The 13,441-nt window shown below is 48.8% G+C and overlaps 2 protein-coding genes across 3 annotated transcripts in view; both read left to right on the forward strand.

Moving 5' to 3' along the window:
• Window positions 1-8,686, forward strand: part of LOC109508288 (hippocalcin-like protein 4) — a 14,664-nt gene extending 5,978 nt beyond the window's left edge. Inside the window, exons 2-4 of the mRNA XM_019858183.1 lie at window positions 6,504-6,680; window positions 6,911-7,126; window positions 7,649-8,686. Coding sequence (XP_019713742.1) covers window positions 6,519-6,680; window positions 6,911-7,126; window positions 7,649-7,846 — 576 coding nt within the window. The 5' untranslated portion in view covers window positions 6,504-6,518 and the 3' untranslated portion in view covers window positions 7,847-8,686. The remainder of the gene's footprint in view (window positions 1-6,503; window positions 6,681-6,910; window positions 7,127-7,648) is intronic.
• Window positions 8,687-11,990: 3,304 nt separating this feature from the next.
• nt5c1aa (5'-nucleotidase, cytosolic IAa) overlaps window positions 11,991-13,441 on the forward strand; it is a 7,537-nt gene continuing 6,086 nt past the window's right edge. For both annotated transcript variants that reach the window (XM_019858181.1, XM_019858182.1), the window contains exon 1: window positions 11,991-12,442. In XM_019858181.1, the coding sequence (XP_019713740.1) occupies window positions 12,302-12,442 (141 nt within the window). In that variant the 5' untranslated portion in view covers window positions 11,991-12,301. The remainder of the gene's footprint in view (window positions 12,443-13,441) is intronic.

The following is a 13,441-nucleotide window of genomic DNA, read 5'->3' on the forward strand; positions in this document are numbered from 1 at the left end:
CTTCCCCCAAACTTCAGTGGGGTGACCGGTGAAGCATGCGGGAAAGCAGCTGGCACTACTACTATTTGATTTTCGAGATATCGTCTTTGTGGTTCAAATGTTTACTCGCAACCATTTTTAATCATATAACCCTTTTATGTATTTTACCGTTTTACCTTTTAACGTGTTCTGTATTTTTCCTCTTTCCCGTTAGGCACAACAAAGATCAAAAGCAGCAACATTCAAGTGGGAGATCTTATAATAGTGGAAAAGGTTTGTTAAAAAGGCTTCAACGTGACACATCATGCTTATAATCAAATATTCAGCATCTTCATGTATCTTTTGACTTCATTTTTTGGTTGGCTCAGGAGATCTCAGTTCGAGTAGTTTTTCGGTAGGATTCGATGTGCCGGTGCAGCTCCATTTAGGTCTTTGCACATGAAATCTGAGAAGCACACTCATACTCCCGTCTTCAGTTTTCAATGGAAGGCGTCTTTCTGAGTCACTGGCGTGGCCATAAGAAAGGTCACACATGTCGGATGCCAAATTTTGTCAACCTGTCTTACTGATTGTGAGCTATCTGGAAATATTAGCTCGCCAAGAGTTTGATTCTTCGATCCAGAAGAACTGTGTTGGGATTTGGGGGCTGTGCAGAGTCAAATAGGGTCACGCTGCGATCGATAGGAGGTCCTACTTTTTTTTTTTTTTAATGAGTGTTACTAATATGCCACATGCAACGTGATAGGTCAAACATTTTAAGAGCAGGAGCAGGGTGGGGTGTTGGAGCAGGAAGTGATGCCGAAGTGATGTTTTTCTTTCTGCCTTTCTTTGTAGAACCAGCGTGTTCCTGCTGACATGATCTTTTTAAGGACCTCAGAGAGAAATGGTAAACATCTGCTGGTCATTCATCCAGATCTGGCTGGGGAAATGACTTGTTTAAAAAAAGCGCTGAGGTGCAGGGATTAGCCCTGAGCCTGGACAGGAAGTCTTATAATGTCTAAATTGTAATTGGGTCCAGTACTATACTATCAGTCAAAGCTGCTATGGTTGTAGGCGGGGGTTCGCTGCTTCCAGTTATACGTACGCGCAACTTAGACCAAACATTGACCTCGCTTCATCATGCTAGTTTTGCAGATGAAATTGTGCACCACGATAAAAGTTATCATGATTCACAAACAGTGAAATTTATAAGGTTGAACAGAATTCATTCCAGTACCAAGGTTGACTGTAACTCTTCGGATTTAGTCACAATGATTCCCAGTAATCGAAATGCCAATTAGCTGTTCCATGATCAAACATGCAGCATCATACTCACACTTAGACACACTAACAAACTATACAGGCAATTTTAGCATTAGTGAGTTTTACAATGTGAAAATACCAAAACACTGTCTTACTTGATCTGATACTGTTGCTTCTCTTGTAGCACTACTAAATCTCTGAACACCCATTCTTGAGGCTACTCTTTTTAGACATAATTTGCAAGGAAGCCAAAAATGATAAGTTCTACTTTTCTGTCTACATAAACTTAAGAGGTTTCCGCACATGTGGATTAAGTTTCACTAATGCAACAGCTGCATTTCTTTATTATTGCATACGGAGTAGAACAAAAAATGTTTTTTTACTGTGTTCGTGCATGCATGTTGTTGTGACTACATGCCCAAGGGGGGGGGGGGGGGGGGGGGAGAACACCCAAGCACAGGGAAACCTTGTCATCGCCACATAGGAAGTTCAGAGCCTAGATTTGAACTCAAAACAGTGAGGCAAACGAGAAACGTGCTAGCCGCTAGTCACGGAATGGGTACATATTGTTCCCAATTACAATGAATGTTTACAAACAGTTGTGGTGCAAAACCGTAAGTTCCAAGAGTCCTTAATTTACAATTCAATATTTCTGTCATGAGATTTAAAACCGTATTGATTTTGAAAAGCATCCAGTTCTCCCACGTTGCTAACAAGCGCTTCGTTCACTGTCCCCTTGTCAGATCAAGCTCGTCCGGTACAGTGAGACACCTCGCTGGAACAGGCCTGAATAATCATCTGAAGGAGGGATTCTCTTTGAATGCAAATTAAGATCCTTTTCACAGGTGTCGCCGAGGATTTGAGCAAATTCACGACGCCGCCTCATTAATATTGAACGAGTGCAGATGATTGACTGTGAGGGCCCGAATGAGAGCTGAAGCTGCGTGAAAAGAAGCTTCAAGTACAGCAACACTAAGGCCCGCCGCACACCGAGCAATGCGGTCAAAGGCGACTGAGCTGAACAACAGCGAAAAACAGACAGTCGTGCCCACACGTCAGGCGACTGACGTTGTGCTTCTTCAGACATAGAAAAATAGACACAAAGAAGAGTTTCACAAGTTGGTGTCCCAGTAATCCACAGTCATATTTGTCATATTGTGCAGAGATAATACAAGCCTGTGGGTATCATATTGTCTGTCTATATGTGTTTCTGCACCGATTGTGCTTAACTATCTGTTGCTTAAAGAGTCATAAATACTGCAGCATCAATGAGAGTTTCATTATCCCCCAATGGCTTTTTGTATTGTGTGTTATTATCAAGCTAGCAGGCTTTTGTAACTTGTGGGGGCTGGTTAAAATACTTGACACAATGTGTAACTCTCTTTAAATTTGAACTGGGAATGGGAATACGAAGCAAGCACTGGTCCTGTGTTTTTTTTTTTTTTTGAGAACACAATCTGTTGCTTGTGAAGTTCAATGGCACTACTTAGCGCATGTAGCATTAATTTTTGCACACTCAATCTGCCGAGTGATGGCAAGATAATTCAGTAAGTTGAAGGATGACCGTATATTGTAAAAAAAAAAAAGAAAAAAAAAAAAACAGTCCGCGGAGGCGTGAACAATGAACCATAGTGAAGGGGGGAAACTGTGTTCTTGTGATGTACTTTCCTGAACCGACCTATTGCGTTTATCATACACCGCAATCCAAAATGCATGCTTGGGAATTACCGTTCTTTTATTTACACTACCTCGGAGCAGAAAATCAATCATCTGCCTTTAGTTTATTTCTCACATTTATGGATACCGCCGCTAAGTGTCCCGCCGTCGCCTAGCAACTCACATTTTTCATACTTCTCGCCTCTGATGGACCGACAAGATTCTGTTAAAGCCTCATGACACGCAGTGACTTTTAAAAGGCTGTGTGTCCGTTCAGGAATGCTTAGTCACGGGCTCAGTCGGACGCACACTGACGGTGATGCTCTTTTTTTCCCCCCCTATCTTTGCTTAGCTGTTCTGTACTTAAGAGTGTGAATGATCTCACTGTTTGACTGCCAGCTTCACCCCAGAGAGAAACAGACTGAGAAACTGCGCGCAGAGAGAGGCAAAACGAGAGAACAAGCACGGATTATCTTGGAGAAGGCACGATTCTATGCTTTAGCGCTCAATGGTAAAGGTGTATCTAATAAACTGTCCAGGGGGAGTAGAATTTAAGCAGCATAATGGAAATTATATATGTGTATATATATATATATATATATACACACACACACACCCCCACCCCCCCACACACACACACACGCGCACACACACTCACTGATTTGGTTCTCCCAGGTCATTTTCAGTCACAGCAACATTTTTTTTGTCTCGCCGCTCTCGGCTTTCAGCTTTGCGTTTGAGCCTGATTGTCATAATAATGAGAGCGTAGGCACGCTGCCTTCTGACCTCATTTGCTTCTTCTCGCACGGAAAAGAAATCCTCGCAAGAGTGATGTGTCGCTTCTGGTTCCGCATGCGCGGTACTCCGCCACGGTTATACGATTTGGAAATGAAGCACAATGGCAGACTTTTAAGGCGAGGGATGGGCGTAACACGCATGTCAATTGTCTGGAAGCGATGGTTGCTTCGCTGCGTCTCGAACGGAGGAATAAAAGTCTGAGACGACCAACAAAGGTTCTGCTCATCAACTCGTGTGATGTCCAAAGAAGTCCAACGGAGCGTCAGCTTGGGGAAGTTGCAGCGGCCGAGCTTTTGGCACTCCATCCAGCTTCCGCTGGGCTGCCCGGTGTGCGGCGGGCCTTAGGCTAGACGAAGCGATCACACATGAAAGATCAAGCCCGTCGGAATTAATGGCGTCGCGAACAATTTCAATTCCGAATCGGCGACGCGCCAATCGTCTCATCGCTCCAGCAAGAGTTTGACCTGACACTCATCAGAAGTGAACCCTAGCGTGAGATAACACACGCGGCGGGCGCCCCGCCCGTCTGCGGCTCTGATTTGTGTTTGCTTTCGGTCCGACAGCTGCACTGAGACAGTGGACGCACGCCCCTTAGTTACCCCAAAAGACGCACATCTGTCTTATCTAAGGCCCGCTGCTCTAAATTCCCGCCGGATGCCTCCCTTCTGCCCGCTCGGGCCGCCATCGATCTTTGTCATCTGTTCACGAGCCGTCTCTCCCCCGCAATGGTCGGCTTCCTCGCAAGCGGGGATCCACATTGAGTCATCTCCGTGCAAGGGTCTCTTATTCCTGCGTCATTCGGATCAATGTACGGCTGGCACATAGCACCTTAAAATGACATCAGTCTTTTTTTTTTTTTGACAACTTCCACCTCCCAAATGAAGGAAGTCCTGATTGTGCCGAGATGAAGAGTGTGTGTGTGTGTGTGTGTGTGTGTGTGTGTGTGTGTGTGTCTCTCTCTCTCCGATTGTCCTCCTTGGTGGGGACATTTTGACTGCTCCAAAGGAGAGAAACACCAGGACGCGCCAGCATGTTTCTGACGTGTTTAGAGCCTCGCCAAAGACGTCAACCGGTTGCCACACCAACTCGGCCCCCTTCGATGGCACGCCGGCAAGTTGGCAACCCGAGCCGCGCGTCTTTGCTCTTCATGTTTTGTCATCGAATGAGCCGCACGTCAGAGCGCATGACACGAGTTGTTTCTCGGGAGCCGAAGCTCCGTCGAGCGCCGCGGCCACTCATGAAGAAGTAAACGGGCAAATGAGCGACTGGCTGGAAAGTGTGACTGATTGTCAAAGACAAACACTGGGGACATTTCCTGATCATTATAGTTTGTTTTCGTCGGTATATATTAGAGTGTCGTGGCATTTTTTTCGGTCGTGCGCTGAATTGTCTGGTCCAAGCCAATGGCCAAACACAAAACCATTTCGAGCTCTTTAAGATTCTGGCCAGAACGCGAAGCCCGCAGGGAATAATTTGCATGAAGTCGCCGATCCCGCCCGCCGTGCCGTCATAAGCGCTGTTTATTTTGATTCCCTCAAACGGGATCGCTGCTCGACGGCTTTCGCCTCGCTCGGCTAACGGAGCGCCTCGACGTCGTGCCGAGGAAACTCGATTATGAGCCGCGTTTGCTCCCTAACCGAGGGAAGAATCTCATCTGTCTCAGTCGGTGGCCTTGAAGCATCAGGATTCTAGGAGCAAACACGCCGCCGTGAACCTTATTTGTCGGCTCGCGCGGAAGGCTTTCTTTTTTTTCATGTCTCGGCTTGACATTTTCAAAGCCAAGTCAGAGGCCGAGCGCAATGTCCTCCGTTCCTCTCCTTGCAACCCCGTCGCTCTCCCGCTGCAAAACAATCCCGCTGCGGTTTGCGGAGAAGATTGGCCGCCCCTCGCTCTCGCCGCGTGACTCATTGGTCATATTTTGGCCACAAAGCTCCCGGATGAGCAGTTTTAGAGGGCGAGGATTTGCGGCCGCCCGCCGCGTCCCGGTGCGCAAGTGCGAAAAAGCCGTCAGACGCGGGCTATGACTCACGGATGGAGTCGCCAAGGGACTGCGGTGGTCCGCGGGGGGTTAACGGGCCATTTTATGTCCGTAAGAACTATCTATCGGGCGTGGGGATGAGAGGTCATTTTTTTTTTTATGAGTGTCTTGTCGGTGTAATGGCATCGATGAAACCGTACCGTTCAATGGAGTCCATCTATTCTATTTTTCCTACCCAGGTGGTGACACCATGATGTGGTGCGATGAGCTTGTATTGGTTCTTTTCCGGCATGAGGTGACATAACAACAATGACGAGGGTGCGCTTCAATTGTACTGCCATCCTGTACAGGCAATGGCTATATATATATATATATATATATATATATATATATATATATATATACCGTATGCAGATACAATGAGATGTTTTCCGCCATGAATTTGGCCTGTAACCTGCACAACACAAATGTTGGAAGTGGAATGTTGCTATGTTCAAAATGAACCAATCACATTCAATCTGCTGATGCTCATTTAATACGAATTCGAATGCGACTGGTTGTAAAAGCCACAGTTGGGGTGTGTACACTTGTGCAACCACATTATTTCAGTGGCTTTCTTTGACTTGCACTCAGATGGCTTGTACAGGTTTCAGGTCTCATTCACGGTGGAAAAAAGTTTGGAAATGATTTATCGCGGTCTCATTTTTTCATTTGAACGGGCGTGGATGGACTTTTCATATCCAACGACAGACATCATACAAGCCCATTGCTGCTCCCGTTTGCGTTCAAACCCTCTCGGCCGCGTTGACCCTATTTTGTTCTTTGTCTGGATCTTTTTGTCCCCCCCCTCGAGAGGCGAGGCATCATGGGGAAACACAACAGCAAGCTGGCCCCAGAGGTCCTGGACGACCTGACCAAGAACACGGAATTCAACGAGGCCGAGCTCAAGCAGTGGTATAAGGGCTTCCTCAAGGACTGCCCTTCCGGCATCCTCAACCTGGAGGAGTTTCAACAGCTCTACGTGAAGGTCAGCATGTCGCAATTTGGCGAAGGAGGTTACGGAGAGTTCAAACGCTTATGAGCGACGCCTCGCCGGAAGGCGACGTTGTACTTTGTTTCCATAAATACGAAAGGACTCAGCTGGAACATGAGTAGCTTGTTCGGGTAGCGTGACCCGTTTGGAACGAGTGCCCCCCCCCCCCCTTGCTGTTTTGCGCTTCACGTCACGATACAGAGACAAAACCGTTTCCCTTGCAGTTTTTCCCGTACGGCGACGCCTCCAAGTTCGCCCAGCACGCGTTCCGGACCTTCGACAAGAACGGCGACGGGACCATCGACTTCAGGGAGTTCATCTGCGCCCTGTCCATCACTTCCAGGGGCAGCTTTGAGCAGAAGCTCAACTGGGCCTTCAACATGTACGACCTGGACGGCGATGGCAAGATCACCCGCGTGGAGATGTTGGAGATCATCGAGGTGGGTCAATGAGGAGGGCATCTACGGGACGCGTCGACCGCGGGATGTCAACCGGGTTACGTTGTACCGCCGACTTGCATCTTTGCCTCGGTCGGCGTGGACAAAATGAAGGCGTACATTTTGGAAATGCCGGAAACAGACGTTATTGGGACCCAATGAATATATTCAACGATGCAGTTTATGCCAAAACTTTGCTTTGGATTCTGGATTTCCTTGCGGCCGTTTCGGTCCATTTGGCGCAGGCCCATTCCGATTTTTTTGTTTTGGGTGCACAGCCCCCAATTTGTAGTTCAAACAGGAAAAAAAGGGACTTTTACGCCGTTACTGGCTTTCCCCAAATTATCGGACAGATGAGAGTCGACAATCTCGGATGCGACCTTCGTAGATGGCGCGCAACATGCCCACTAACGGCACGCGCAATCAGGTGGCGTGAACACCCAATTTGGATTCGTAAATCAGGAATCCAGACTCCGATTTATTTGAAAAGTTCTCGATTTGGTTTTTTTTTTCCCCCCTCTGTAGGCCATTTACAAGATGGTGGGCACGGTGATTATGATGCGCATGAACGAAGACGGCCTGACCCCGCAGCAGCGTGTCGACAAGATCTTCTCTAAGATGGACAAGGACCACAACGACGAGATCTCCCTGGAGGAGTTCAAGGAGGCGGCCAAGTCGGACCCCTCCATCGTCTTACTGCTGCAGTGCGACATGCAGAAGTAGACGCCCGTTTTGTGGAGTGGGGGGAGCTCAAGAGAGGAAAGTGGAGGAGATGGAGGGAGGAAAAATCGAGGATTGCCAGGAGACCCCCCTCTCCCCTCTCCCGCCCCCCAGCGTTTAGAGAAATTGCGGCGGTTTTGTTCGTTTCATCACTATGAATCAAGGGATATTTAGAAAAGCATCCCAAAAAGAACAGAGATTCCAATTTGGAATGACGACACCGATAGGAAGAGGATTGAAAATTTGCCAGGATGGTGACCAGCGCACGCGTGTCCACATGAACGCGTCACTGCCGTGTTTGGGTGGCATCGGTCGAATCCCCTCGCGCATTTTGAAATGGATTACCGTACAACATGACATCTGGTCTTAAAGCAAACGTCATGAAAAAGTTCATGATTCAAAACAGTGTCAGGGAAGATGACACGCTACTTGTTTTGAAGCCCGCCCAGAGTCGCAGGAGAAAAAAAAAAAAAAGAGTCTCCGATAAAGGATTGTTTCTGTGCAAGCGATTACAAAGTAAAATGTCAACTTCTTACCGCGTTCCCGTCGCGATGGCAAATTATGGACTCATGTTAAACGCATGACGTTTACGTTGAAGATGCGCAAGAAGTGACGATAATTGCATGACTCAAGACAGCGACTATTACCTGTCAAGGCCAAACGGTCGTCTCCAATTGAATGCGGAGCCAGCGTCTCGCTCGCTCGCCTCTCCTCCCTCTGCCGTCCTCTTCTCGCTCGTTTTGTCTCCGTCTTTCTTCCCCCGAAATGTCAAAAGGGAAGCGCTTTGATTTGTGGCGCAGGTAGAGGAAGGAACTCTGTTGAACTCCGCTCTGATCTCGAAAGGAAAAAAAAAAAATCAATGTGGGGGGGGATAGCAAAAGGTTGAAAAGGGAGCCCTGTGATGTGGGCGCACCTGTTAGTCAACGTGAAAGCACAAAGTGGAACTGGAAAGGAGAGAGCTAAACACACTTGAAATGACTTGAATTTTGTGGATACATTGGCCTGATTATGTGGATGGGGCGCATACATCGGCACCTTAAAATCACCGTCGTCTCGAAATAAATCAGCCGAGCTCCAAGACCCCAAACAAGATGGACCATCTTCGCTAGAATGATGACAGATTGGGATGCGGTCGTTTGAATTGGGCGTGTCTCGGCTCCCGTGCAAAGATAACGGACACGAGCTCTTTAGGAGCTATGCTCGCCGATTACGATCAGACGTGTTGTCATCAGGAAGTATTTTCTGACAGCGTCCAACTTTTAGCACCTTGTGCCGACTTTCTAAATATCCCTTGCACGCATGCGCTGGGGATGGATCGCTGCTCCTCCCCCTCCATCTTCTCAAAGTGACATAGCAAGCCCTCCTGTCTTCGATACTGCAATTAGCATCAAATGGATATGGACATTATACTACAATGCTATTTATGATTATGAACCAATGTAATATGTAAATGTACTTGGAGCTTAGAACTACTTTCATAAAGATGACACAGCTACAGTTCGTGTGTGTGCGTGTGCGTGCGTGTTTGACGGACTTTTGCAGGTGTTCATACACCGGTTTGTATTTGCATAATTTGTGTGATAAAAAGACATCTCGGTCTAGTTCTCCCAACGTACGTGGATTGTACATGTGTGCAAACACCGCGAGTATTGTCCCCGCTTTTGTGCTCTGCTGGTATTTGGCGTGCGTTTCTGTGTGTGCGCGCGCGCACGCATCCGTGCGTCTGTGTGTGTGTGTGTGTGTGGTTTTATTCACTGTGGAACACACACTAGAAATACTCGGAGAGAAATTGTCGTCTCGACATAGGACATCGTGGACAAGCCGGTCAAGGAGATGGAGAGATGTGTTGTGTGTTATAGTGCCGCCCAGTGGATGGAAGCGGGATGTCAGGCCAAATTAGGAAATCATGTCCCTTCATTTTAGTTGGACCGGATGTTCAAAACGAACCGTCATCCATTTTTCAGTCATTTAAATGAACGAGAGGAAGTCACGATTTGGTGCCCAGTAAAGCAAAAGACGAACTATTCTGCTCGTCCCTTCACGATTGCATCCAGATGAAGTGCACTCGTCTGTATTTTTTGTTGTTGCCTTTTTTAGTTCCACTTATGGGTTAAATAATCCTACCAAATGGCCCCCTCAACCGTCCTTATGCATGCAAGGACCACAGTCGTTATCAGGACCACTTTGGACCCAAGAGAAAAACACTCAACATCCAAAAGCAATATGCAATATTTTTTGTCATTCGCGTCGAGCCTTGAGTTCAAAATCCAACGATGACGTGCCAAAGATGGTCTTGTTTTTCTTGGCGGCGAAAAGGACGACATGCGCCACTCACATCACCAGAAATACGAAGGAAATACGTTTTGTATTTCCTTTTGAATCATTTGTAAATGTCTCTTTGTCTTGTCAGATGCTTTCCCGAGAAGTCAAAAGCGGAGTACTTCTTTTTGTCACATGGATTAAAACACGTGGATGTCAAACAGGTGTTTCGCCTCCGCGTGTTCTGTTATAGCGCAAATGTAGACCCGCAAAGTGTAATGAGTCACCATCTTGCGATGATGTCACTTTGCTGCAATGACATCATGGCCCCCACTGTTTCCCCGGCAACCGTGCTGAGGCCAACCAGCTACCACACACGTGCGTGCACACGCGCACACGCAGCCATAAAACAGTAGTTTGAGTTCGAGGAAATGTGTGATAATAACCTGCTAAATACAACTGGCTGTCACAGCGTTGGACAGGAACAGGATCAGGCGATGAATGAAGTACGAATAATTTCCACAAATATATTTTAGCAATCTCAATAGAGCCCGGAGCTGACAGCATAACAACTTGGAAGTCAACCAGCATGACGGGCCAAATTGTGTCTGACTTTGGTGCTAAGCCCGTTTTATATTTTGACTTTCAAGCCCACCCTTTGTGACACGATTTGGACCGGAATTTTTTTTTCAGCCTGTTCAGCCACTCTCCATGGATCAATACGAACGAATCTATCACGAGCCTCACCGGATCGCGTTTCGGCTTCGGGATAAAAAGTCCCATTTGTGGAGCGGGGCCGAGCCGCGGATGGAAAAAAACGGCAAGAGAGAGCGGCAGCGAGGGAACGAGAGAGAGGGAGAGGACAGTCTGGATATAGCAGAGGTCACGGCAGAGAACAAGCGTGTTCAGAGGCGCCGCACGAGGGCGTTGACACAGAGTCCGCTACTTCGGGACCGTTCCGGTTGGCAAAAGACTGACAACTACATGTCAACCGGCCGTCCGCACGTTTTCGAAAGCACGACCCGGTTTGACTTTGGCGAGAGTCGGGGTGTGTGTTGACGAGCCACAGATGCCTTTGGATGCGCTGATCCGTTCTGCCGCCGACACCGTGGGCCGATCAGCATGCACGCTAATGGCCTTGCACTTAGGCCAGCGCAAGGTAGCCATTAGCAGACACCTTTTAGGCTCGGGTCATTTAACACGTGCGCAAACGCATACGCGCTCGCTCACGTGTTCACTCACTCGCTCGCATTCAGTCATTCACTCGCACGTGCGCTCACTCAGTCAGTCTCACTCACTCGCTCAGACACAATAAAAGGGGAGTTCAGTGTCGCGCATAAGAATAGGACGATGACATGACCTCACAGGTACACAGAGAGCATCAGAGTACATGCGTGTCAACTCCGCGAGTGTTGTTGGTACTCAACCGGAGCCTATTCCAGTTCAAAGGCTGTGAAAGGAGTCGCACCTCAGACCGGTCGCCAGCCGACCGCAGGGCGCATATACACAACCGGTCGCGTTCACATGACATCTCAGGGCAAAATCCTTTCAATCGACCCGGAGAAAACCCACGCGAGCATGAGAAGAACCCGAGCGCCGATTGGAACGCCGAACCTCCGAGGCGTGAGGCGGACGCGCTCGCCGCGAGAGCACCGCGCTGCCCGTTTCGGTTCCTATATTTCTTCGCGCCGTCTCACGAGTTCAAATCATTTTTCTTCGCACCCCGTGTGCATTTCAGCGCGTCGACGCCAGGCGGCAAACGGGCAGCGCTGAAACGAACGCAGAAGCATGCCCGCTATTGGTGGCCAGGGGGTCCGCGGCGTGGGATTGGCCATGAGGCGGTCAGCCAGTCGCGGGACACAAAGGGGAGGGAGGGAGGGAGGCCGACGTCGCTCGCAAGTGTGCAGTGGGGAGGGGAGATAGCAGCAGATGGAGCGCGCGGCTCCCGATAGATAAACTTTCCACATGACCGCGTTCACTCGGTTGCCATGAGCGAGAGGGCTGAGCGGATCGGGATCTGCGCTCTTGACACATGGGCGCCGTAGGCTCAGCAAAGCGCAGCCGCTCGCCGCCGCCGAGGAGGAGCGTCCCAACTCAATGTTTGGTACAGCTGCGGGACGTTGCCTCCCACCGGTGACGTTTGCCACGTACTGAGGCCACTCACTTGCAGAGGGCACCTGAGGGCTACTCACATTCTCTATGGTGAAGATGAGTGTGGACCCCGCGAAGGCCAAGGACCTCCAAATTTGCGCCTCTTCCAATGGAGAGAAGGGAGACTCGTGGGAGGAGACGGACGAGCTCCAAGAAGACCGCCCGGGACTCGCCGCCGCACCAAAACAGGTTCGTCCCAGCAACTTCTGCATGCGGCTCTTGACGCCCCCCCTTGAATATTACTCTCAACGGCGGCAAAGGAAGTATTCCGTTGACAAACTTGGAACGTGACAACCGATATCATATTAGATATGATCAATAGAAAAATAGAAGCACATTTGGGAAAACAAGCTCATTGGCACGATGGAAAGTAGGATTTCTTCAATGTACTTGATATTCAAATTGAAGGTCCTTCTAACTCGTAGCACTCTTTGTCATCACTCGTAAGACAATTCAGCACATTAGTAGAACTCGTCCTATTTTTGTTCCCACCGCTGTCTTCCATTTCTTTCCACCGGTAGAACAATTTTGGCATCCGAAAAGGCCAATAAGTCACGAGCAAAGCTCAACGACTCGTGGGCATTTCAGTGCTAGTTGGGCGCACGAGGCTCCAAGTGCGTAAGACGCGCGCCTCCTGGAACGGTCTGCGGTACTTGTGCAGCATTGCGGTTCATTCGTCAGGTGGAATTGGGCACTCGTAAACCAAAAGTGGAACGAGGGGCGGCAAAACCTCGCCCAAAAGACCCGGTCATGCGACTCGTGGCCCTCGCTGATTCTGCTAAAGAGGAGCAAATGGCTTTCCGTAGTGGACACGAGCCTTGCTGCCAGTTCATACAGCATGTGGCGACATTCGCGTGGCTGCAGAATTTCTTCTTCCTTGATTGTCGCGACAGAGCTCCAAGTCCAATTGAGTGCACTCGCAGTCCCCTTGCTGTCATATCTGCCGCAACACGTCACGTCATCCGTGGCCTTTAACTCACCTATAAATATCCCCCTCATGCGCCTCACTTTGTGCTCGGCCCCCGCGTCCCCCCCCCCTTTTTTTTTTACTCCCGCTGCAAACTGTTTGCATCCGGTGAGACGTTACTTGGAAATTCCTTCCAACTTCCTCCCTTGTTTCTATGGAACAACCGAAGCAGCTTCCCCATGTGTGCAAATGCATGAGTCAGGGTTTTCAGGGTGGGTGGG

This window comes from Hippocampus comes, unplaced genomic scaffold (assembly GCF_001891065.2).
Source record: "Hippocampus comes isolate QL1 unplaced genomic scaffold, H_comes_QL1_v1.1 scaffold429, whole genome shotgun sequence".
Lineage (NCBI taxonomy): Eukaryota > Metazoa > Chordata > Actinopteri > Syngnathiformes > Syngnathidae > Hippocampus > Hippocampus comes.